Here is a 27,718-nt window from a genome sequence, read left to right on the forward strand (position 1 = left end):
TGTCCATACGCAACAATCCATAGCTAATGTTTAAATTCACTTAATGAAATTGCTACTCACAATATATCTAAAACACATAATCGCTTTGAGATTAGGACTGTAGCTCTTTATTTATTCAGGGTAACTTATCTATTATTTGTAAAAGACTTATCACATTATGTTTGAGATGATGTTAGCAGAGCAAGGTCAATCACTGTAAAATATCAAATGTCTGCCTTGTTTCGGTGAAACGCATTGTGCATATGTGTTAAGCATAGTTTTTCCTTATAGGGTCTAATGAAATCTGCAGCTAGCATCTCCTAAGCCGAGTGGACAGCAGCGAGATTTGTGGGTCTGATGCCAAAGATACTTGTTCCTCAGCCATCTGTCTGTGCTTGCATTAAGTTGGGAAGCACAAATGTGATACTAAATGCAAGAAAGCACCCTTTGTCACAGGTGTAATACAGTAAACCATTGCATGGGGAAAGCGGAAAATTATATGCAATGCTGCAGACCACCCGCATGGTGTCAAGATGGTGACACAAGTGAGTGCAGTCCATAGTCTTGCTCTGACGATGGGCCTTTCCTTACTTTGTTAAGCCCGCACTTATAAACCCAATCCATATATACAGTCTAACAGTACTAAACAGAAAGGTATTTGAGGCCTCATATCATACCCAGAGACTGACATCATCCATAACATCCACAAAACTATCAGTCCTGAAAACCCAGGGAACCTGAACGGATAGCATGTCTGTTTTTGGCTTTCTTCCTGTACTTGTCTAAACAGGTCTATGACAATTTCTCACTAAAATCTGTCACACGAGCAAATACTTATTATATCTTACTATTGTATGTTCTAATCATCTCAAAACATACCAACCAATTGTGCAGCTCAACAGGGTGACAGAAACTCTAAACATATCCGTTAAAACATACATTGTAGATAAAGGAGAATTAGGGCCCCACCGGGTCCTAAAACAGGTTCCCACATGCCTTCGTTATGAATACAATCATCATGTATAAATGTATATAACTTGCTAAGGACCCTGGTCAGGTATTGCTATTGGCAAGGGGTCCCTAGGTAAGGGTGATCATCCACCTTAATCCTTACATAGAAACATAGAATTTGACAGCAGAACCATTTGGCCCATCTAGTCTGCCTATTTTACCTGATGTAAGGGATTCAAACCCTTATCAGTCCTTGGTCTGTTCCCATAGTGAGTACAGCTTCATGCCTATCCCATGTATGTTTAAACCTCCCCACTATATTAGCCTCTACCATGTCTGCTGGCAGACTGTTCCATTTATCTACTACTCTCTCAAAAAAGTAGAACTTATCAAAGCCTCTAATCCTCTAGTTTTAGACTAAGACCTCCTGTTCTAAATTTACACCTCCTTTCAAATGAACTTACCTCTTGTACTTTGTTAAATCCCTTTAAGTATTTAAATGTTTCTATTACACCCCTGTCTCTTCTTTTCTCCAAGCAGTGGTGACTCTAGAAACAATATATAGGTGGGGGCACACAAGATACCACAGTCAAACTGGGGGGACATTCATAATTTCCAAAAGTAATGTGCTATGGAACTATACTTTTGTTATCGGGCTAAAATAATACTTGATCATTCAAAATGGGAAGCCTGAAGCCACAATTGAGTGCGACTAATCCTTGAAATAAATATTATAACACAATAAATAACTTTTCCACTAAATAATTTCAGGGCCTTGAACGTTTTGTCCCCTGAAGTCACTACAACTTCAAGAGGGCATTTTATCTCTGGATAAATATAAATTAAATAATTCCTACTGTAAGTTAAGTGCCAGGAAACAGATGACCAAACACACACACCAACACAGGCTCTGTCACACCGACACCCAGACACACACCAGGAAAGGCTGTGACACACAGACAACCAAACACACACACACACCATGACAGGCTCTGCCACACAGACACCCACACACATCAGGACAGGCTCTGCCACACCCACATCCAAACACACACACCAGGACAGGCTCTGACACACTGACACACAAACACACACCCTAGGACAGACTCTGCCACACTGACAACCGAACACACACACCAGGACAGGCTCTGCCACACCAACACCCAAACACACACCAGGACAGGCTCTGCCACACCAACACCTATACACACACACCAACACAGGCTCTGTCACACAGACACCCAGACACACACACCAGGACAGGCTCTGCCACACAGACAACCAAACACACACACACACCATGACAGGCTCTGCCACACAGACACCCACACACATCAGGACAGGCTCTGCCACACCCACATCCAAACACACACACCAGGACAGGCTCTGACACACTGACACCCAAACACACACCCTAGGACAGACTCTGCCACACTGACAACCAAACACACACACCAGGACAGGCTCTGCCACACCAACACCCAAACACACACCAGGACAGGCTCTGCCACACCAACACCTATACACACACCCGAGGACAGGCTCTGCTACACTGATAACCAAAAACACACAAACAGTAGGACACAATCTACGTCACAGACATCAGGATGGATTTTTTCACACTGCATTGTCGTTTATACCCCCCTTAGTGTTGTTGCCCCTTGTGTATTGATTCCCCTGCTGCCCATATATATTATTAGCCCCAGTTGCCGATATAGATCAACACATTAACACACAAACCAAGCTTTGCATGTATAGATCAACTGAAATTCACTTGTGATCTCAGCACTGAAGGTATATATCAAATAAACAGAATCAGACATACAAATCATGTATTTGCAGGTATACAATAATAAAATATGGAATGTAGCATTGCAGGTATAGATCAAATAAATACATGGAAACAGCATTGCAGGTATTAATCAACTGAATAAGACATACAAACACTGTATTTGCAGGTATAAATAATGTATGGAAATATATAGATATGGATCTACAGAATAACACAAAAACCCAGCTTTGCAGGTATAGATCAATTGGAATTCACATAAAAACACGTAATTAAAAGGTATATTTAAAATCCCCTAAATTACAGGCATAGATCACAGGTTGCACACCCCAAAGCCAGCTCTGGTGTGCACACTGCCCACACAGCAATCACACTCCTATCATACCCAGGCAACCAGTAAAAGCTGGTACAGCTAACAGCAATCAAAGTCCCATCATGCCTAGGTTCCAGCACTTACAAATCCAACCAGTAAATGCTGGAACCTAGGCATGATGGGACTGTGATTGCTGTTAGCAATCACACTCCTATCATGCCAAGTCAGCCAGTACATGCTGGTACAGGGTGGCTGTAAGTGATGTGCAGACCCCATACTGCTGGCAGCATCAATACACAAGGGGGGCAGCTAGCTAGGTTTCAGCATGTACTGGCTGACTTGGCATGATAGGAGTGTGATTGCTAACAGCAATCACAGTCCCATCATGCCTAGGTTCCAGCACTTACACATCCATGCTATCACACACACTCATTCATTCATATACTCATTCATTCACATACCTGCACTGCAGCTCCTCGATGACGCTCACAGACTTCAGCAGAGGATGCGGCCTCCCTCTGCGTTCTCTGGTACTGCACAGAGGAAGCAGGACTGGACCAGAGTCATGTGATGTCACGTGAACTCTGCTAGGTTCCGCTTCCTCTATGCCAGGGGTGTCCAAGTTTTTTCTGCAGTGGGCCACTTCATCAGAATTGTATACGTGCGCGGGCCGCACTCATTTTTCACTGTGACAAAAAATATGGCCTTTAATAAAATATGCAGATTAAAATAAAGTAAACTGACACAAAACCTTTACTCTTCCTCTCACTGATTTCTGGGCCTTGAAAGTTTTGCGACTACAAATTCAGGATTCCCTAGATTTATTCTAGGGATGAACTAAAATGAAAATTCTGGACCAAAACATTCAGGGTTCACTTAGCCAAAACCGAAAATGACCCCCACCTTTAAAAATACTAATAAAAACTCACATGTTTAATAAAAGTAGGTAACACGCAATTGGACAAAATTAGCACTATGACTTGGCATGATAGGAGTGTGATTGCTGTTAGCCTAGGCAACCAGTAAATGCTGGTACCTAGGCATGATGGGACTGTGCTCGCTGTGATTGCTGTTAGCAATCACACTCCTATCATGCCAAGTCAGCCAGTACATGCTGGTACAGGGTGGCTGTAAGTGATGTGCAGACCCCATACTGCTGGCAGCATCACTACACAAGGGGGGCAGCTAGCTAGGTTTCAGCATGTACTGGCTGACTTGGCATGATAGGAGTGTGATTGCTAACAGTAGTCACAGTCCCATCATGCCTAGGTTCCAGCACTTACACATCCATCCAGTAAATGCTGGAACCTAGGCATGATGGGACTCTGATTGCTGTTAGCAATCACACTCCTATCATGCCAAGTCAGTCAATACACGCTGGTACAGGATGGCTGTAAGTGATGTGCAGACCCCATACTGCTGGCAGCATCAATACACAAGGGGGGCAGCTAGCCAGGTTTCAGCATGTACTGGCTGACTTGGCATGATAGGAGTGTGATTGCTAACAGCAATCACAGTCCCATCATGCCTAGGTTCCAGCACTTACACAACCATCCAGTAAATGCTGGAACCTAGGCATTATGGGACTGTGATTGCTGTTAGCAATCACACTCCTATCATGCCAAGTCAGCCAGTACATGCTGGTACAGGGTGGCTGTAAGTGCAGACCCCATACTGCTGGCATTATCACTACACAAGGGGGGCAGCTGGCCAGGTTTCAGCATGTACTGGCTGACTTGGCATGATAGGAGTGTGATTGCTAACAGCAATCACAGTCCCATCATGCCTAGGTTCCAGCACTTACACATCCATGCTAACACACACACACACACACATTTATTCATATAATCATTAATTCACAGATTCATTCCCTCAATCACACACACTCATTCAAACACCCTCCCCACCCCCTTACCTGTACTGCAGCTCCCTCGATGCCGCTCACAGACTTCAGCAGGGGGCCTCCCTCTGCCTTCTCTGCTAAAGCACAGAGGAAGTAGGAAGTCACGTGAACTCCGCTTCCTCTGTGCTGTCCAGAAGACCCTCCCACAAGTAAGTAGCAGGGCTTGAGGTGCGGCTCGTGTAAGATCGGTTGCCCTGGCTGCCGATCTTACGCGGGCCGCACCTCGAGGTCTCGCGGGCCGCATTTGGCCCGCGGGCCGCATGTTGGACGCCCCTGCTCTATGCAGTACAGAAGACCCTCCCACAGGTAAGTAGCAGGGCTCGAGGTGCGGCCCGCGTAAGATCGGTTGCCGTGGCTGGGCCGCATATTGGACGCCCCTGCCTTATTACTTTCTACCCCCTCTCCCTCCCTTATCACTTTTTAACCCCTCTCCCTACTCACTATCTACCCTCCCCCTTTGTAGTTCTCTCACCTTTAGGTCCAGCGACGGGAGCACAAGGCTTCTGTCTTCCTTCTCTGCTGCGGTGGCCGTTGCTTCACTGCTGAGCACCGAAATATGACGTCATATTTCGGCACTCAGCATGAAATGCCGGCACCGCGACGGAGGTAGAGGCCTCTCTCCTCCGCATTAAAAATAAATAAATTTTAAAAAAAGACGGGATTTAAAGTCGCATTGCGACTTTATTCCAAATTCGGCAGGGGGGCAACAGGGGGGGCAAGGATTTACCTAGGGGGGGCAATTGCCCCCCTGTAGCGATGCCACTGTCTCCAAGCTATACATATTAAGATCTTATCCTGCAAACCACTCACTATCTTTGTAGTTCTCTTCTGAACTCTCTCCAATGTGTCAATATCCTTCTGGAGATGGGGTCTCCAGAAGTGAACACAATAATCTAGGTGAGTCCTATACGCTATATTACCCAGAACCCTGCTTGTATTTTATGATACTTTATTGCATTGGAAATAATTACTCCCTTGTCCCTCTCTTCCGTTGTCTTTAACATAACAGTGCCCCCAATGCTATATTCTGCCTTTGGGTTTTTAGGTCCCAAGTGCATTTCTTTACATTTATCAACATTAAACCGCAGCTGCCACACTCTCCACCAGTCTACTAATTTAGGTAAATCGTTATTTAGGTCAAATGTAAATTGAAAGTATATTAGTTTTTGCTTTAAATGTCATAAAAGCATTTGGTGTAAACAACATCATTATAAAAATACATCTGCTCAACCATTTTAGCATAAAATTAACTCTTGTATTGTCTTGTCCTTTCCTGTCAGAACACAGGCTCGCAGACGTATTATTTCTCATCCTCTCAGGAGAAAATGTACTTTGTATTGACTCCTTCAGAATCACACACATACTATGTGGTATAGAATTTGCTACACTGTGTATGTCTCTCTTACAATTCAGTACGCCATTCGCTACTTTATGTTTTTTTACTTTCATATTTGCTTCTCATATCATGCTGTCCGCAATTTGCACCTCTCATGCTTGTTGCGTCTAGCCAGTATCTCATAGCCCGTTCAATGAGCTTTGGGCCTGTCCTCCACAGCATTCGCTACAATACATGTATAATAAATATGAGTATGAAATGTTAAAGGAAACACTTTGTATGTAGAGTATATTGTATATTATATACATACTGAGTCTTTTATTACAACAAACAAAAGGATTTTACTTTTTTACAGCGAAAACTACTATATACATATATAGATCGATATGTAAATTAAACATGCTTTACAACACAGAAGTGCCAGTGTAAACAAATTGTGCACAGCTCTTTGATGATCATGTTATCTCATTTTAATAAGCTTCAAGGGGTTGTTGGTGGAGCATGCTGTTCAGGTCAGCATTGGAAATTTAGCAGAGCGTTCCTCCTGCACGAAAGTTTTGTGGCTTGAAGCACCCTATTCCTTGCTGGTGATCCATGCGCCTTGGGGATATGTCTCAGTTCAGCACGGCTGTCATCCAAGCCAAAGCCAAGCAGAACAAACATTGGAGCCTGGCCAGAAATAATCCTGCTCACACAGCCACCTCCTTCCCCTCCTTTCCCTAGCTGTGCCTTTTCACAATACTGTATCTTCCTCGCACAGATCCCTTAAATCATACCTCACTGAAATCTCAATCAGAACTCCTAGCGACTGAACGACAGCATGTCTGGTGGCAAATACATAGACGAGGAGGTAGGAATTGGCACTGTTTGTGGCACAGTCACTCTGGGTGTTCTCTCTCTGTCTCTCGCTCTCTCTCTCTCTCTCTATATATATATATATGTATGTGTTTCGATGTTCCTGGGCACACTAATGTGACCATGGATGAGTTGCTGTAAAGCAATCTTTTGTAGGCTCCAGAGCAGTTTGTTCCCTGACTTCTTATTCAAAGTGTGCAGTTTAGGCAAACTACAAGGGGAATTTTATCTCCTTAAAAATACCTTTATATGAGAATAACATTTCATGGGGGAGTAGAGAATGGAATGTAACTTGGCTCCTTCAGTTTGGGTTTTATAGTGCTTGGCACCCTTTTAACTATTCATATATTACTCAATAGGAGATGCTAGGAAGAGATGTTTATTTTTTGCAGGTGTGCTGGTGCAGATATGGGGCACACATTTCCACTTTAAGGACAATGGAATGCTGTTTGGCGAATCTTAAACCTGGGTGTACATGGTATAACAGCGTACAGATGTTCTAAGACATCAACTCTGAACGTAACAGATCAGCACTTTGGTCATATTTTTGCTTCTGCAGGTAGCACATGAGCTAAATATATTAACATTTAGTTTCATAAAGAATTGATTCCATATAAGAAGGTGGCAGTACTGTATATAGCATTTCAAAAATTAGCTAAAATATTTATTTAATGTAATGACAAAAAAATATTTATTGAGTTAGGGCCACTTTTAAACATGTACTTTTGTGTTGCAGGTGTCACACTAAATGCTTTTAATTAATTATATATAGAAAGATACTAATTTTGCCAGTGTTAAAAAGTTTCATATGTGTGAACGGACTGATGACAGGTTTCCCTAAGATGTTAGCACTAACATGTTCACGTTTATGATAAAGAAGGTCACTTGTCCTGTCTCAAGTCTCAGGACACGAATTAGGTTAGCATCTGGGAGTACATGCATTAAAGTGCCATATGTTAGAGAAACGTCACCAAAAGCATAGAACTTGAGAGTTTGGGAGGAAAGTTGAATATAATGTATATTAATGTATAATAGAAAAAAAATAAAAAGCTGCTTGGGGTTGGCCCCTCATATTACATAGTTGAGAGTGGTGTGGTCTTCATAATGAATAGTTAAATGTTTACTTTTCCAGGGATCTCCTGATTCAAGGAACATACCACTTGTTTCCCACATATATATAACATATAACACATAGGAGTTGAGGGTTTAGGTCATAATGGAAGTCCCTTAAATGCCCAGTAGTAGTCCTAGAAGTACCAAACCTGCACTCCAAGCTTATAATGAAGCCAATAATCATTGTTCAATGGATGCTCAATGCTTGCATTACGAAGCCTCCTTATCTTGTGGTTTCTTGCCAAAATATGTAATTGGTTTTTGCATCTACTTCTTTTAATACACTATACTACTTTCAGCAAGCCCCATGTGTTTACAGTAGGCCCAGCTGGCCAGGGTTTAAGAAGAAATCACCAAAAAAACTCAGGTATTCGGCAAACTTTAATAAATTAAACCCATAGATGCTTAATCCCTTCATACACACTCTCACCATTTACATTGTGGGACTGGGTAGTTGGAACGATTGTTAATGCAATTTTACACTATATGCATTTTATTTTGGGTTTGAGGATTTGAAATGTTGAAAATACATTGGATTATTCATTTGGAATTAAATGTATAAAAAAGGGATGTTATTGATATTTGGGCACATTGTTCCTTTTGATGAAAAAATGCCTAATTATATTTGCATCTCATAATCTGGATTACGGAGTATAGTGCGTTTTTAAATTCACCGCAGATGGAGTTCAACGTGAGGCTTATTCTTTTAATAATAAAAACTGCAAATTCTTCCACACTTGGAAATACACGACATTATATACACACAGTGGAGTAATGTTCTATGTTTTGTGGGTTTCAATTTCTTAGTCATGAACTTGTTTTGAGCTTTCATTGTGTTTAATTTCTTCCTTATTTTTCATTTTGATATCAGTTTCCTGTTTATAATGAAATGTCCCAGCCTTGGTATTTTTTTCGATAACTCAATCAAGTTATTTTCTGGGTTCATTGGATTTAAAGTCCCTGCCATTGAAACCATATTTCCTGGGATATGGTGTTAGGGTTGGTACTGCCGACGTGAATAAAACAGACTTGAATGTGCCGTAACCTGATGGTTTAATGATTGTTTAGCATTATTATTATAAACTGAATGCAAGTTTTGGCAAAGGTTACGCTAGCTGACAAGGATCCCTTTAGGATGAGGATTACAGAGTGACAGCTGATAAACATCAGGGAGTTGGAAACACTGTCCGCACAATCTTTCTAAACATATTTCTTACAAAGTGCCCCTGAACCACATTACCAATAATCTATTAGGGTAGTTTTTTTGCACCCTACTGGAATTTGTCAAGTGACGCCCAGACATTAAAAAGTTTGATCACCAACATGAAGCAGCAAAGGAAAATGCAGGTTTTATCGTCCCAACTGCTCCAGACTACATTGCACATTATGGCAGAGCATGATGGGAATTGCAGTCCATTGTAATCCAGAGTGTAGTATGGCCATGGCTCCCCGTGCCGAATTATACAGCGGTAACAAGTCTGTTAGCCTGTGATTTACATTATCACCAAGGGTAGCACATGCTACACGCATGTGAACTACGAAGCTGCACAGACACACGGCACATAGTTAGAACTATTAAGAAAGGAATGGAGGGGGAGGATATACTTGGCATGTAAACATCCAGCTGGGCACAGTGACTCAGACCTCTATCTATCCCTCTCTACATGTCAGTAATTACAGACACACCCAAACCACTTACACACAAGGGGCCCAGAGGCACAGAACGTGTACCTGGTAACAGCCTCCTACATTGATGTCTACATTAATACATCCTATGTTATGGCATGCTATCTCCACCAATCAGCAGAGATCATATAAGACATGTATGTAGAGTGCTACTGAATAAAGCTTTGGGTGCACATAGGAGTCTGATGCACTGAAAATAATTAAATTAGATCATGTGGCATCTATCCCTGCCTGAATTAAATGAGTGTGGGGCTTGTGAGATGCTGGGAAGAGCTGCTCCCTGTCCAGTGTATGGAAAAAGTATGGGGATGGTTGCAGGGTGTGGCCCGCATGGAAACGGAGCGCTGTCTGCCCCCCCCCTCCGGGGTGTGACAGGGGTTGCCTGCGGGGGTGGTCGGAATCCCCCAGGAATGATGTAGAATTGGCGATCCGATGACCCCTGCTGGAGGCAGTCGGTGCTCTGGTACAGAGGGGTGTGGTGTTTTGCATGGATCCTTTTATAAACCAAGCCTTAGTTGTACAGAGAGAAGTTTGCTCTGCTCCGGCTGACAGCTCTGCCTCTTCCATCTATGGTTGCACGTTGCTAAAGTGCTTCTTTTCTTTTTTTTTTCTTCCCCTTTCCACTTGTCTTACATCCTCCCTCCCCTACACACCCCAATTCACCCCCCCCCCATTCAGGGTGTACTGTACACTGCGCCTATCATCCGAGATCAAGGTAACATCTATAAGCCCAACAACAAGATCATGGCTGATGAGTACGCGAGCGAGAAGGCTGAGCGTGATGCCCACACCAAGGAGATCGACCTGGTCAACAGGGACCCCAAGCACCTCAATGACGACGTGGTTAAGGTGAGGCTGGCGCTGCGCAGGAACAGGGTGTGCAGGGACTGGCCCCAGTGCACAGCAGTGCACGTCCTGCCACCACAACTGGTCTGGCAGAGCATTATGGGAGTTGCGGGTGGGTAACAGCTGGACATGCAGAGCTTGCCTACCTCTGCCCCTAGAACGAGCTTGTGGTTCCTAATATTAACCCCTTGTGTCGTAACTTTTGCACATTCACTTAGCGAAGCCTCTGATCTGTTTCATTCCGTTTCTACCTGTGCAGGAGCCATAGATTTACACGTGTAGGTTGGCTATAATGTGCTGTATGTTATACGTGTCATTTCTGAAAAGCTGTATATTATACCTGTTTGAGTAATGCACCCCATCTAACAAGGCTGCATAACCCCTTTGCCAATGCAATCTATAATGCCTGTTGGGCGTACAGCACCTTGACGTGTTCACCGGGCTGCCACCCATTAAATAACAGGGTTGCCAGGCTGTATTCTGATTGTACTTGTTCAGAGAATGCTGTGGATGCATTAAGTTAACACTGTCCTTTTCATGAACCGAGGGGTATAGACATGCAGTGTGTTACTTTGGACATGTTGTGACATTTGTGTAATGCTTCATTTGTTTTGCTTTCCATTCATGCTGGCAAAGTGTGAAAAAAGTTTTTGAGTTTGGAACCTGAAAGGTTTATGTTCCTGTCTATGCCTGAACTTGAGAGATTCCAGGTGACAGCACAGATTTATTCATTGTATTATTTAACACAAACTTTTCATATCTTGCATATGGCCAACCTGCAAGAAATCTTGCTCTGTTACATACAGGGCTAACATGCTCCATTCTCACAAGTGACACTGATTGGGGTTGGCCCTTCACAATGCATAGTGAAGTTGGGGAGTTGAAATATTTACCTCCCCAGCAAACTCCCTCAAACTCCAGGGTTATTAAATACTGCCATAATAGTGTATTCCAGGCATCACGGAATATCTATTAAGTGTTTCGTTATTTTATATAAACATAGTCTTTTAACTTGTTCCTGAAGCACATTTAAAGTGTAAACTATTAGATGCTTCTCTCTCAGTTGCTGATTTACATGGAGGGATTCACAAATTCTTTCAAATAATCCCAGAGGATACTCTGAATAAAATGTTGAATAGTGAAGAGAGTTTGCATTACATCTGTTTGTAGATTCTAATTTATAATCCATAAATCATACCAACTACACGATGAGTAGGGTGTTTATGTGCCCCAGATCACAACATTTAGACACATCTATCAGTATTTTTAAAAAATACAGCATTACATCTCTGGAGCCAGGAGGAGCCATATATGTTGCACCATTGATATGATAACATTTTGGGAAAGTAGGATCGGGCAGTGGGATGGTTGCCCCCCTTTTGACCTGATGATGATGAGATCTATGGTGGCCCCTTCTGACTTTCTGATACTGAGACATACGGTGCCCCTTCTGACCTTCTGATGCTGAGATCTGTGGTGCCCCCATCTGATACTGAGGTCTAAGGTTCCCTCTTCTGACCTTCTGATGCTGAGAGTTATGGTGGCCCAACTCTCTAAGACTTAAGGCTTAGAGCTACTTTAGCTGTGTCCCACAATGCTGTACATAAATGGATAACCTAATTGCCCCACTAAATATGCACATCTCAGATTCATGCTGGTATGAGTGTATTAAGGAAGGGTTTTATGCACTGCTATATTGAGAGGGGGTCTCCTGTTTTTGTTCTTGAAGCTTGGAGTTTGACTTTTTGTGCGACCTATTCTTGTGACACAGGTAGTATAGTGTAACTCCACCTCCACCACGCCCCTGTTTGCCTTTTTTAGATGAATCTCCTCCCACAATCCACATTAAATTCAGTCTTACGCTGCGCCTGTCCCCTTAAATTAGATAATTATCTTGGTTAATAGAATGGGGAATTTCTGGATCACTGATCCACATTTATTATCTAGATAAGTACATATTATAGAGGTCTAATCATTTTAAATGCATTTTGACTCTGGGAGCTATTTAATGCTAAATAATTTATAGATTTTTGTAAATACAAATATGTTATATCTTTTCATTGGCAAAGTGTCATGTTTTCGCATATACATGTTAATGGGGGCCTTTCAATTTTTTTAATTGTTCAAGGACAGGGCAGAACAGCCATATAAGTAGGTTAATATGTGAAAGATTGCTGTATCACTTATAAACCCTGTGAATCAGGGGCACCACATTATTACTATACATACATTTACTATATATAAGTTTACTATACATATGTTTCCAATACATAACTTGCCCCGCCAATGCATTTTGCAGGGTGCTTGTGTTCAGCATTGTAACCATAGGCACCATCATCGCAGCAACATTACACATTACAGAGGCATAGGGAAGGTCATGTGATCTCTGATCATGTGATCTCTGATTTATTCATGTATTTTGAGATTATAAAACAGAAATAAGATTTTTTTTTTTAAGTTTTGATTCCTAAATAATGTTTTCTATTCTTTTAATTGTAATTCAAGTGTTTTATGTACTCCAGAAGAAGGGTTACCAAACCCTATTTTTGTTAACTGACGTAGAGTTATAAAGTGTGCCTTATTATAAATTAACCATTAGTTATCCATTACATACTGTATGTTAACACATTTTCCTGTAAGGAAGGCCTGTGCACCACTGAAAGGTTTCCTGGCTCATATATTTCTTGTCTAAAACTTTACTTTTGTGATATCATTCACGTGTTTATTTATAAGAACTTATTTTTTGTCAGGTGTGACATTTATGTCATAACAGTTGCCAGTGCCTTCACACCTTTTCACATTTCATTTAGGAGAATCTTCAGTAGGGTGTGTTGTTAAAAAAATAAACATCTCTTTAAACCAGCACTTTGAACCATGCCTGTAAAGTCAAATCCAATTTGCAATCATAGCGAACAACGATTGCTATTATAATTGCAAGGGTCTAGTTGACGAGCTACGTTTTTGGAGCTGGACTGTGATATTATATAACCTGGTTATGTAATATTACAATGCAACAGGAAAACTTTCCAGTCGGATCTGGTCATCCGTGGCTAAATCTACACCTTAAATTTAGTTTTGCCTGAATAGGCACTGGAAACACTATGCTTGGTCTGCGATTTAGCTGAGCAGACCTGATTTTATTAAGACAATAAATAATGAATTAATATTGCCAAATTACCTAAAAAGTCATCATTTTGGTGTGTCCAGTGCCAGCTTTAGTGGTTTTTTTGTCTATCCACCATGTCTCCTGTGCCCTGTTCTCTTTCTTTTAGAGCACCGAACAAAATCAACCACCCAAAGCTTAGTAGATCTTAGGGTTTATTATGCATGTTCCTGCATATACATACTAACCTAAACAGGACAGCTTCCCACAAGCTTGGTCCCCTAGACATTAACATAGATCACCTAAATGGGTTCCGCTGGCCCTTTGCATGGTTGCATGTACGCTAGAACAATAATCTAGCTGTGCAGTCATCTTGACATTATACATATGATTTTTTATGATAACTTTGCTTAGAACGCCATTTATTAACATCTCCTTTTGAAGAAATATACTCACAAGAAAGGGTCATAGCTTTGCATGTAATAGGCAGCTCCTATGATTCTTAGCCATCTTGTGTAGTAGAGCAGCAGCTTTTGAAATTCATGTTGGCCACTCCAGCGTTCAAGGGTCAGACAATTCTTAAAACTTAATTCCCAGAGCAGTGGCATATTCTGGCCTAGGGTGGCAGGTGCAGGGGACTGCACCCCCTCTGCCGCATAACTGATAGCAGATCACCCTTTTTGGGTGAATAGGGTACCCCAGTGCCTCTTTTAACTGGCCCAGTTACAATATGGAATTTGTCAAAGCAACCTAGCAAGAGATGGACCACTGGGATATGATGCCATATAGAGGACAGCACCTACAGAGGTGCGGGTGTAGGGGTGTGGGGTGGCTGGTGGGCTGAATCTGAGTCAGCTGTAGGGAAACCAAAATTCATCATTGCCAACCTCCCAGAGATAGACACTTTTCCAGTTCTTGAATAATGGGTATGGATAAAATCAGGTAACTCTCCAGCTGTTGTTCAGTTAAAACTCCAATGAAACACAGGTTGGGAATCAGAGTACCGGTAATAAGATACCTGATACAAATTTTATCTCTACATAGACATAGAGGGCTTTTCATACTGTGTTAGAAATTGTATAATCCTGGAATCTTAAAGTACCATAGCATACAGGTCACCTCTACTTAACATGAACCGACAGACAGTGGAACACTGTGCACTATATAGAATAAACACGGTCTATATGCAGCATACTTGTAGAGTGTGTTTGACTTACCGTATGTTATTCCACTGACTCCAGCAAATGTGAAGGCACATTCACTGCCATGACAATGTAAGAAAACATAGAAACTGAATGTGTGTAAACCAGCTGTGAAAGATATGGAGCCATGTATTCTGTACGGCGCACCATAAAAGCATTCCATACCTCCAGCCATACAGTGATCTACAAGCAAATTCCTATGCCCCGACCAGTGGAAGATTCAAACACAGATACCATCATTACATTGCGTTCCATTACTCCTAAAAGTGCTCGAGTAATTGAAACACATGTGGCTATGCTGTAGTTTAGTATGATGTTGATATATTTTAAAATTTTGCCAGTCAAATATTAAGTGTAATTCTCATTAAGCTAAATTCGTTCAAAGTGAACTGTCACACAAGTGCTACATTGAGTGGAAATATTTGCTAAATAAGTAAGCGTGCCTTTGACTCAACAATGGACCTCAAATTCTGTATTGTCAGCGTCCCAATCTGCAGCTGTCATGTCAAATTCCACATCTTCCTATTGCACAGCAGCAATTGATTGAACTAGCGTATGCAAAGACTTTTTGTAAAAGAATTAAATTATTTTGCTTTTTATTTATGGCTTGTTTTAAGCAAGATAGTTTTGATGTTATATACAAAATTTACCAATGCTACCCCTTTTTCTCGAATCCTTTGCAGCAGCACAAAGTGAGTGCATTGCATATATAAGGGACAAAACAGGTGTCGATATATATATATATATATATATATATATATATATATATATATATATCATATAACAATTTAGAGTTACAGGTAAGGAGGGCCCTGCTCAAGCGAGCTTTCAGTAGAGAAGATTATACTGTCTTCACTTATTTTTAGAACTTATTTTCAGTCTCTAAAAAAAAACCTTAATGATAGTAATTGTAATATTTCTGTCTTAAAGAAAGTATTTTTTCTGACATGGATTGCTCAATTTAAGCAATTTGTCTAGTCTCTCTCTCTGTGAGACTTACTGCTGGAAGCCTAAAACCCCATGACAGCGATGGGTCAAGCTAAGGAAACTGCATTGGATGTGGATACATGGACAGAGGATGCAGTGTTGTTATTTTTTTCCCCATTACCCCTCCCTGGCTATTTGATATTATATTTTTGTAAGAATAAAGATTCAATCTACAACAACTATCCAGATGTTGCTACTTTGTTATTGAACCTCTCCTTTTTGCACCCTATAATCTATTCACAAGCTGACGCTGATCTCCCCCACTTACAGCTGTGTTACTAGTAACGTGGGCCAGTGACTGTTACCCCTCTGCCCATGTCTGTTTTGCTACATATAATAAACACATATGCAATGTTTATTCATGATTTATGAACCCCTTTCTCTAAGTCTACTGGATTGCACTGGCTTTTTACATACACCGTTTGGTTTTTTTTAAACCAAATTTAGCATAATTGTATTGATTTTCTTGCTAAATAATTTGGACACATCTGCCTTTTTCCTGATGTGATCTCTATACCACCTTATTTAGACAAGCAAAGACTTTTTTCCAAACAGTTGTTAGGCAGCTGCAGCCTAATGAACTGGCTCTTCTCTGTTCTCCTTTGGAAACCAGCACCAAGTAACCGTCCAGAGGAAAACACATAAATGAAGGATTACAATATGTCAGTGGAAAACTGGTAATGAAAAACAGTTTTAACTGTAAACATCAGTTTTCTATTTATATGGAAACTGTAGCCCTCTCTTTCCATTAAAACATGTTTAAGTGTTAAAGCAGACTTCTTGTCACTGTGTACAACAATGTTCGAGGAACAGGATTCTTAAAAATGAACCCTGGAGACCATTTCAGTGCCCGCATAGCATGCAGAATTGACAGCCACCATGTTCCAATTTCAGTCGGCTGTCCATTCTCAGCAGAGTTGGTGTCAAACCTATTTGTATGCTACTGAAATCTCACCAACATGAAATGGATATGAAAGTACTATGTAAAACTTTAATTTGCATTCTTGCAGATGAAAAAGTCATTAACCTGTAGGAGAAACTGCATCCCACCACCCCCTCAGTAGCCCAGTTTTCATGCCACTTATGACTGTACCACCAGCACTATTTACTGATCTATGGGCTGTTCACGGATCTCCCCAACCAACCCATTAATACTATGGAGGCCAGATTTGTCATGGTAATATTATTAATATACATTAGAAGATCAATAATGCAAATGGGAGCTTTAACAATATAAATCAGCTCACCATCTGCCCCAGTGTGAAGAACCAGGCTAGTGAATACGCATAGGACCAGAGTGATGCAGGTGCTTTGGACGTGCACCTGTAGCCTGGGTCAACAGCAGGACTTACCCAACATATTTCTTTCATACTCTCCCATTACATGTATGTTTTCTATATGTGCAACAGTTTTCACATTGAGAAGCTTTATATAAATAGCGAAATGTGCCTCAGTTTTGAATCCCTTCCAGACAATGAATCAACATTTGCGTGTTGTGGAACATCTCCAAAAACATATTTATTAAAAATACAAAATTGCTTTATTGTAGGCCAGCAGGAGATTGTGCTTTTTGAAGTTTGAGAGACACATTTTGCTTCCTGTATTTGTTAGCTGATAAACTAATCTCGAGTGGAAAAGATGGACATTCCAAAACAGCTTAAGGTGAAAGATTTGCATTCTTCATGAAAGATGATAAGAAATGAATTTTGCACTTGGAGATCACAGACAAAGCTTTAATAGCAAGGCGATGACTACAGTAGGCTGACTAATCTAGCAGAGCAATAAATAAACTAACGTGTCACTGGAATTGTATGAACTAAGCATACAAACAATTTACCCATTATGTACTATAAGATACCGTATTTGCTCGATTATAAGACGAGGTTTTTTCCAGAGCAAATGCTCTGAAAAATACCCCTCGTCTTATAATCAGGGTCGTCTTATAATCAGACCTCAAATAGGTCTGATTATGAGACTAAGATCCAGATCCCCCGCAGCGATGCAGAGGACCTGGATCCTCCTGTGTTAATCCCCCCCCCCCCCCAATTTACCGGTGCTTCTGAGTCCCCGGTGCTTAGTCCGGGCTGCGTGTAGAGCTCTACGCGATACAATCGCGTAGAGCTCTACACGCTTCCCGGACTAAGCACTGGGGACCCAGATGCAGGGGACCTGGATCCTCCTGTGTTAACCCCCGACCCAACTTACCGGTGCATCTGAGTCCCCGGTGCTTAGTCCGGGCTGCGTGTAGAGCTCTACGCGATTGTATCGTGTAGAGCTCTACGCTCTACACGATACAATCGCGTAGAGCTCTAAACGCTGCCCGGACTAAGCACCGGGGACTCAGAAGCACCGGTAAGTTGGAGGGGGGGGGGCATAACACAGGAGGATGCAGGGGACCTGCATCCTCCTGTGTTATGCCCCCTCCAACGTACCGGTGCTTCTGAGTCCCCGGTGCTTAGAGCTCTACGCGATTCGCGTGGAGCTCTACATGCTGCCCGGACTAAGCACCTGGGGCTCAGATGCAGGGGACCTGGACCCTCCTGTGTTATGCGCCCCCCCAACTCAGAAGCACCGGTAAGTTTGGAGGAGGGAGGGGGAGTGTTAAATGTGGGTTTGAGGCATTTCTGGAGGCAGAGTGCTCTGTGAAATGCCTTTTAACCCCTTTAATGCCACTCTGCCTCCTGAAATGCCTTAAACCTCCCTATATGCCACTCTTCCCCATAATATGCCTTTTAACCCTCTAAGTGCCAGAGTGGCATATAGGGTTAAAAGGCATATCATGGGGCACAGTGGCATATAGGGTTAAAAGGCATATTATGGGGCACTGTGGCATTTAGAGGGTTAAAAGGCATATCATGGGGCACAGTGGCATATAGGGGGTATAAGGCACTTCTGGGGCAGATGTGCATAACTGGGGGACAGGTTGGAAAATAGAAGGAAATAAAACCAAAATATTTTTCTCAAGCATAGCTTTTATTAAAAAAAGTGTTTAAATGAATTAACATTTACTGGTAAAACTTTTTTCCTATAGGGTCGTCTTATATTCAGGCTTTTTCTTTTTTTCCTAAATTAATATTAAGATTTGGGGGGTCGTCTTATAATCAGGGTCGTCTTATAATCGAGCAAATACGGTACTTTTAATTAGAACTCTTTTTGTTAGTAAGTATTTTCTCTGGATCTTAGCTGTAACCATTTAAATATTAATATACAGAAATGCAGTTTGACAACCAAACCATATTCTTTGTATCTTCATATCTGACAGTTCCTAACTAAAGTGACCCTATCACTATTTTGTTGAAACAGATAGCGCTTCCTCGCTAATTACTGGTACCCCCATTATATTTTTGTATTTCCAACTACCCCTTGCCACTAAGCCTGACATCCTTATTGCTTGGGATGGAAAAGCATTTCCACCATGCTTAATGTGAATGGAAAAGCCACTTCATCTACAGCATACACACACTGAAAATGTCCAGCGGTACAGTGTCAATTGGCTGTATCCAGTTTTTATTGAATTATACATCTGTCCTTAAGTTATGTTGTACAAAGGTGAATTCATAGCCCAAGCAATGCTAAGGGTGAGAAGTGCCCTGGTCATGACCTAGACGTTTAATGGGATAATTGACGAAAAAGTGAGTATATAGATGGGTTGTGTTGAGTGTCAAGCATGTCAAGCATGGGGAGATAACAGGTGTAGACATCGGGGGAAACCCTGGGTATGGCAGACACATCTGAAAGACAGTAAATGAGACATCAGTTCTTGTGACCATGATTTACAATGTATATGTTACACGCAGTGTGGGTCCTTTTATTTTGTACCTTGTCATTGTGTGGATCATAGTCAGCGTAAAAAATGTCAAGTCACCAATTTAAAGTTGACAAGTTTCTCCTGCAAGGAAAGTTGCATTGTCTTGGCTAAATGTATAACTAAGATTATCATTGATTTAACCATGCATTATTCAGGGTGATCTCGCCCCTTCCTTGCAGGAATAATTTGTTTGGGTTAACCCTTCATCATATGGTTAGTTTTAATCGCTGCAGATTGCCTGCTCAATCCGGGTTAATTAAAAAAGTATTTGGGGGACCAATATACTTACTGTAGTTACAACCTCACAATGTTCCTGTACAAAAGGGTCTCTCATACAGGATGAACAACCCTTCCTGTCTTCAAAGAACATTCTTTGAATTTGTTGAGAACTAAACTGTACATGGTCTCCCACCTAATGTAAGTTTATGAGAAGGAATGCAGGACGCAGCTAAATATTTTGAACTGATGTCTCTATTTGTAGTGGTGTTGCTTATTCAAATCTAGTAGAACATTCTGCTGGATGGAAAATGTGACATCACCTCTGTATTCGTTAGTTTCTATATAGAATTTATAAAGGCATTTTAGGGGGGTTTAGGTGTGAGACGTTAAAATTGTTACTGCATACATTTCATCTCATATAGAGAATAATGTAATAACCAGTATGATATATTGTTGAGTAATAGCAAGTAATCCCAATATACTATATCCACCAGAAAAAGGACACAGCACACCTCTTCCAGAGAAATGGTAATTTATTCCAACATAAAGCCTTTCCTCTGATGGGAGGCTGCTCCATTTATCTACCAGTCTCTCAGTAAAAGAAAACTTCCTTACATTACATCTAAACTTCTGACCCTTTTTGACTATCGCCTTTTGCTGGCTGATTCCCTTCGGTTTACCAGGTGTTGACAAAAGATTTCAACATTTTCAAGGAATATAATGTGGCTGCTATTAAATGTGAGTCCTCGTGTAAAAATCGCAAAGGATTTTGTAAGAACTCAACCCTGTAGTGAAGCTCAGGGAAGGAAGTGCTTGTGGTGGGACAAAGGTTACTTGCCATTTGCAGTGAACTGTGCTGAGGTGAAATTATGACCAACCTTGGTATTTAGCTGTGTTACTAAATTCCATAATAGAAAAAGGAATGCAACTAGCAGCATTCTTATGGTTGGTTCTTAAAAGCAAAAGCTCTGTTTTGCATACATGTACTGCCAGCAATATGGATGGTTGGCATGAACTGTATCCTAATTTGGAATGAAAGACTCTGAGACTTTTCAAATTAATAATGTAATAGTCCATTATAAGGGTTCAATGTCGTGACTTGCTAACCCTGGCAATCAAACAGTCGTAAAAACAAAAACAAGCATTATAAAATTGTTTCTTGACAAGTGATAAAGCTTATACTTTTGACCGGGGGACATGTTAAGATCTGTTGCCCCACCACCCTGCCCTCTCCCCTTGTATCTAACACGTACTTACACACACTATCAACACACGTTTACCTTACATCGGTGCTTGAAGACAATGCAAGCTGCCAACCTACTGCTATGGGGTCATGTCATTGGCTTTTTTCATCCAAATTCCAAGTAAATTCTATCTGATTTTCCTTCAGTGACTTGACAAACAAATAACAGGATCTTAGGAGAGCTCCTCTCTGTGTTCTGAAGATAGTTTTCATTCTTTATAGCTCTGGTTAATAGTAACACATGAAACAAAGTCAGTACTCTGCCACATTACCAAAAAAAGAATGTTAAGAGGACAATTGTCCACGTTCCCAGGCCCCAGAGTTTAATATGTGATGCCGGTCACATTTTTTTATAAAACGTAAGATGGAGTCGGAGGAATAATGCCACAGAGCTGACTTTCTATGTGTGATTTGGGGATATTTTGATACAGTACAGTTAAGTAAAATAGCCCATTACATAGCTAGCTTCCCTGCTGCGATAAATTTGCTGATGTGGTAGTGAAAATCCCTAGGGTACAGGTTATAGTCAACAGGGACTCAGAAGAACTCTTGAAGGTTTGCCTGCCTTGAAGGTGCTTGGCTAAAACATTAGAAATTTCTAAGGCGTTCCAGATTTCGATGGCTTTTAGGTCTTTTTTAAGTTCAGCCAAGTAGGGAATAGACCCCAGACATGGGTGGAAATAATGGCAAGGATTCAGTCTGATTCACAATGGCATCTAGCCCAAAATATGGGTTTATTGAGTGGGGGAAACAAGCTTGGTGCACTTATTGGTGAAATTATGAAATATGTTTGTGTTTTTAATTCCTAGTATGAAGCTAGTGACTGTCAAAAAATAGAATCTTCATGTCTGCCTAAAACATTCCACAATGATGTACAGTATTTCAGTGACTTGTACCTGCATGGCTTCAGGACCATGTGCTCTGCATCAGGGGGAATAAAGCAAAGTTTAATGACATTGATGTTGTTGTCATACTCAAAGTTAATCGGAAATAGATGAATCCACAACAATTATTAATGCAATAATCAGGGCTGTTTGTTGATGTCTGTTACTATACTGTCTAACATTTTATTTCTCTTAAATCTCAAAAAAGAAATCAAAGTCCTGAATAAATTAGCTTGATGGCTAAGGATGGAAAGTTACACATTTCTGCATGTTGACTCATGACTAATTCTCTTCCCAGCTGAGTAGCATATGTGACTACAGATGTAACGTTTGGTAGGAATTACTATACACATAGTTTCCATATATAACACAACATATCCTAAAGTGGTTTCCATAGCAATAAGGGCATCGAATCAACTTTTTTTTTTTAAATGAGAACCACATATCCAAGATGGTGTTAACGTGGATAATTTAATGTAAATTTTCATTGAAAAGTTATTTCAATTCACATTCCATTAGTGCATTTTATGAACCATAGACAAACCATTTTTCCAATGGAACTAATTAGGACCTTAAACTGCTACTTTTGGATAAAAAGAGTCCAGATGTGACTGGAGACGATTATGGCTCAGTACTAGCAATTAACCAAGTAGGCATGTAGACCCGTGGGTATTGAGATGCTTCACCAGAACATTACAGAACACAATTTAAGAGTATTTTTGCACGGCAGTAAGAAATATATTTTTGCAATAGAAAAAGCTGCAGCCTGATTTTCAGCTTCTATTAAAGTTACAAGGTGTCTTTGCCCACCTACCTCCCTGCACACTTCATGCAAGAGACGTGTGTACATGTGCAGAAATGTATCCCATTGATTTCAATAGAAGCACTTTCCTGCCCTGATTGACTGCTTCAAGCAGCCAGTCAGTGGCATGAAACATCAGGCCATAGGGAGGGTAGGTAGCTGCAGCTCTGCAGCTTCTCCAAAAGCTATGTTTCCCCCCTTTTCAACTGAATAAGGCACGTGAAAGTACTATGACGGTACCATTGCAGTTAAATGAATGTCCCTAGATACTCGCCAACTTGCTATTTTGTTCCATAATCGCTCTTCATAAGGATACTCCTTCCTGTTAATGTAGCAGTATGAAGGTTATTTTTTTTGATTCGATAGATGACCCTCTGTCTATTTTGAACAATTTGTAGCCACTTTTATATTTTTTCATGCAGTATACCCCATCTCTGTTTAGGTAGTTGAAAGATACCCCAGCAAGGACTAGGATGGTGGACAGCAGAATACTTAGATGCTCTGATCCAAATCATCTGGGCAACTAGGTTATATTTTCATTTTCAATTCCATGTAAGGCGGCATCCTTGTATTAATTAAGTTCTTAGAAGCATTGTCAATATCATAGCGCCCTCTCTTGGATTAAGGTCCCATTTTCTTTTGATGAGCAGCAGAGTGTTCCGCTCATTTCCTTGATTGGCAGAATATTTTACTTGCCTCCACCAATTAGAATGCTTTTTCATCCGAGCTTTTATTAGCATCTTCTCCTATAAAACTAAACCATATGCCGAAGACCCTTTGAAACCACCTGAATTGCTCTCTCATGTATATGTATAAATCTGATATCGCCCTGCATACGACTTCATTGTTTTCTGAATTATTAACGTATAGAAATATTTTCATATTGCCTATATAAATGGAGTCATTAAGGTGAACCGGTGCATTCATGGCAGTAAATATATATCACTTTGCAATATTTGCAGTGCATTTTTCTGTAGACTTTGATAATTAAAATGTAAATGGCACTGTGTGGGCTCTGCCCGAGTCTGAGTTTTATTAAGATTTTTAATAAATTGAAAAATGTAAAACTTTCTAGCTAATAAAACATCAGTTGCAATTCAGAGAAATAATTCATCTAAGAATCCCTTTGATGTAATTCCCAGGAAATGACACTTACTTCACCCAATATATCGGCTTGTTTTATGCTGCTCAGTTTCTACATTAAACTTAAATAATTTTGCCAAGATCCTTTCCATAGCTGATGGGCAAAATGTGAGTTTTTATTGTGATTACATTTGAGTTACTACTTTTCCTGATTGAGGTGATGCCCTAAGAGTATCTTCGTTAACCAAGTGAAGGATACTCAGTCCTGTAATCCATCATGGCTTTTTTTTGTCGAACTAAGGATTTGATGGGAGGAAAATATACATATGTAAATTCTACAGCGGTCCAACCTTGATATGGCTTAAAAATTTGAAAAAAGTCATTTGCAATAGAAAGTAGTTCCCAAGTGTAAAACTACCTTATTTGCAATTCCATTTGCTATATAGATTTACTTATTTAATATCAGATGAGGCCAACTTTTATAGATTATTATAGCGGTATGATTTTAATGATTTTGTGCTGTGCAATTTCCATATGCAGTTCTATAACCTTTGAAATAGTTATCATAAGAGAGAAAATGTGAAATGTTATGATCGTATTATGAATGGCCTGGACGTGTTAACATTATCAATGGATATTGTATTTACTCATCCATCAAGATAAAAATGTTATTTTTCCAGAAATAACATTATGTCTTTGGCGTTGAGATTAAACTTTAAGATTAATATGTCTCCTTGTGCAAATTAGGTTTTATAGCGGAAGAATAGTTCCGTAGATCATGAAAAATTGATGTCTGGTAGAGATGCAGAAGTTTTAAAAATGCCTGACCAATAATATAGAGTTTACAGGATTTCTGACAGTGAAGTAGTAGTTCACCAGGGGGAAAATACAATATTCTGCGATTTAGTCTTTCCAGTACGTATAGATTACTGTCTACTTTTAAATCAGACTGCCTGATGGGACGTAATCTATAAAACTGAACATTTGACTTTTTAATAAAAAAAAAAAAGAAAACTATTAGATCCACAATAACTTGGTGCCATGAGTTTGTAACAAAATAAATATATGTATATAATATATTAAATTTTTTTATTAATTTTCCTGATCCCTTTCTGACATTGAGACAATTGAAAAAGAAACAACATAAATTGATTTATGATAATATAGATGTCGTTTTTACATATCTTAAGCATACTAACCAATCCTCAGGAGAGCCAACAGCATATGATGTCATGTGTAGGTCTCCACTAGTTATGCTCTGGGTACAGTATACCCAAGGTGCCAACAGTGCCCAAATCAGGACACTGGCCAGGGAATCTGGCAGCCTGGGAGTCGGCATTGTAAGTCTGTCCTTCAAAATTGTGTTTAATGCTTTGATATCTTGCTTTTTGTTGGATAGCTCCTGTTCTAACTCTTATTTTTTCCATTATAATTTTGTTGATTTACCATATGAAATAATGTGTTCTAGTGTAATGAATAGTGAAAAGTATTTCAATGTCTTTAAAGCCACCTGTCCAAAACCTCATGTTGTATCTGTTTCAGATTGATTTTGAAGATGTGATTGCTGAACCTGAAGGAACTCACAGTTTTGATGGTATCTGGAAAGCCAGCTTCACCACATTCACCGTCACAAAATACTGGTTTTACCGCTTGCTGTCGGCAATCTTTGGCATCCCGCTGGCTCTCATCTGGGGCATATACTTTGCCATCTTGTCATTCCTGCACATCTGGGCAGTGGTGCCATGCATACGAAGCTACTTGATCGAGATACAATGCATCAGCAGAGTCTATTCCATCTGCATTCACACCTTCTGTGACCCCCTGTTCGAAGCCATTGGCAGAGTCTTCAGTTTTGTCCGAATTACCGTTCGCAAAGAAGTATAGGTGACGTTAACTAAGAGGAAAAGTTCACATTCTGAGTGTCAGTTTTCAACTGCAAAGATTTTTGGGCACTGACATAAGATCAAAGAAAACACTAGATGAGTTTATATCAGATGCAATGTAATTATCAGTATTTGTATTGTCTTTAGGAAGTCGACATTTTGTGAAACAATTCATATGTTGACAGCCATATGTGTGTGAAATACTGTTTTGTTTACTTTCTATGCACCTTGTACTTACATGTAACACGTATATTGGTGCGGCACAGAGACTAAGAAATCCAACAAAATCATGCTGATATTTTCTATGACAATTTTTGGGTGTGATGCATAGAGCTATTGCAGTGGAATGATCTATGTAGCTTGGCAGGTTGTGAAAGAATGTTCTTCCCATTGTATTATCAGCTAACTGCTGTAGTTAAATTCACTGGTTTGATTTCAGAACCTTTGAGTGCCAGAGGGTGACTAACACGTTGTATTGTAGTTTGTAGTTCACCTCTCTAGTACGTAAAAGGTTTTCTGAAATAAGGCTACACAGTTTTTGCAGAATATTGACGATCACTGAGAATGTAATAAGCCAACAATGCTTACATTCTATGCAATCACTATCTTTAACCTCCTAGTCAAGTAGATCATCTCATTTCTAGTGAGATTTCTAAATTCAGTGATTCTATGGATAGCGTAAGGCAATACCTTGGCACTAATGCATGCTACTGTATACAATGTACCGAGAACATTGACCATAATGGAGCAAAGACACAGCTTTAAGACATTTCTTGTGCCCTTTACCAGCTTCTGATAAAGCAATAAAGGCTATGTACAGTATTTTTGCAAATATATATTTTTCTACCTGTTCTTGCCAAAACAGCAGATTATTCGAGAGGCAAGATCATGACACCTTCCTCCAGCATACCCCATAGTGTTTTACTGCTAACAATACTATTTCACTGTGATCCTAGCTGCCCTAGTATCAGATATCACTGCTGCCTCTAATGTTTACACCAATTCATTTTTGTAAAAATGGACACTGGGAAACCATCTGTTTTTAGTATTATCTCAATTATCCATCCAAAAAAGTTGAGATTTCTATTGGATGGTTGACTGCAAAACTATCAAGAATTTTGTATTCTTGAGATAAAAACTCTAGTATGTTCATGGATATTAAATGTGTGATAATAAATGCATCTATGGCTGTTGCTAAGCCAGCTTTTTAATATAAATATATATATTTTATTTCCATTGATTTAGTTGCTTACTTGTTACACTACAACAACACATTTTGCATCTGATATACATGCCACTGCTTGGTTACTACAGTCAAACTAATGTTTGTGTTACTTGCAATTTTCATTTATATAAAGTGAATTATAAAGTGAAACTTTTTGATTGTGCTGTTTTTGTACGTAAACGTAAAGCTTTGTTTTGAAAAAGACGCAAAAAAGACCAAGTCCATAATTTACCCAACCTTCATGGAAAAAAACAACATGCTTGTTTAAAAGCATAGCAACTGTGATGTGACGTGGAGCAATCTGCAAGGACATTAAGTTGGTTGTTATGGTGGTTACACCACTTTCACTTCTTTGCACCACAGCTGTACTTGATACATAACTCCTCATGTCTGTTTTGGTTATTTTCTTTAGTAATACATTTAACATCATACACAGCATCCGTATAAAGATATGGTCCATTATATGGTCTATACTAGTACATGTTTACCATCTAATGCAAGTCTAACA

At 40.1% G+C, this 27,718-nt stretch overlaps 1 protein-coding gene across 1 annotated transcript; it reads left to right on the forward strand.

Annotated features, from left to right (window-relative positions):
• The first annotated feature begins 7,091 nt into the window (after window positions 1–7,091).
• On the forward strand, window positions 7,092–25,986 carry LOC149302798 (caveolin-1-like). Its single transcript, XM_089482065.1, has 3 exons — window positions 7,092–7,121; window positions 10,604–10,774; window positions 25,645–25,986. Exons 1-3 carry the CDS (start codon window positions 7,092–7,094, stop codon window positions 25,984–25,986), a joined length of 543 nt encoding a protein of 180 aa, XP_089338191.1.
• The last annotated feature ends 1,732 nt before the right edge of the window (window positions 25,987–27,718 follow it).

Source organism: Sceloporus occidentalis, unplaced genomic scaffold (assembly GCF_023333645.1).
Source record: "Sceloporus occidentalis isolate IW3139 unplaced genomic scaffold, rSceOcc1.0.p SCAF_17, whole genome shotgun sequence".
Taxonomy (NCBI): Eukaryota; Metazoa; Chordata; class Lepidosauria; order Squamata; family Phrynosomatidae; genus Sceloporus; species Sceloporus occidentalis.

Bases quoted from the DNA above. Each gene is read 5' to 3' on its own strand.
- LOC149302798 (XM_089482065.1), top strand. From the start codon at position 7,092: ATGTCTGGTGGCAAATACATAGACGAGGAG. The intron at 7,122-10,603 runs GTAGGAATTGGC...CCCCCCATTCAG, and splicing joins GCAAATACATAGACGAGGAG to GGTGTACTGTACACTGCGCC. The intron at 10,775-25,644 runs GTGAGGCTGGCG...TATCTGTTTCAG, and splicing joins TCAATGACGACGTGGTTAAG to ATTGATTTTGAAGATGTGAT.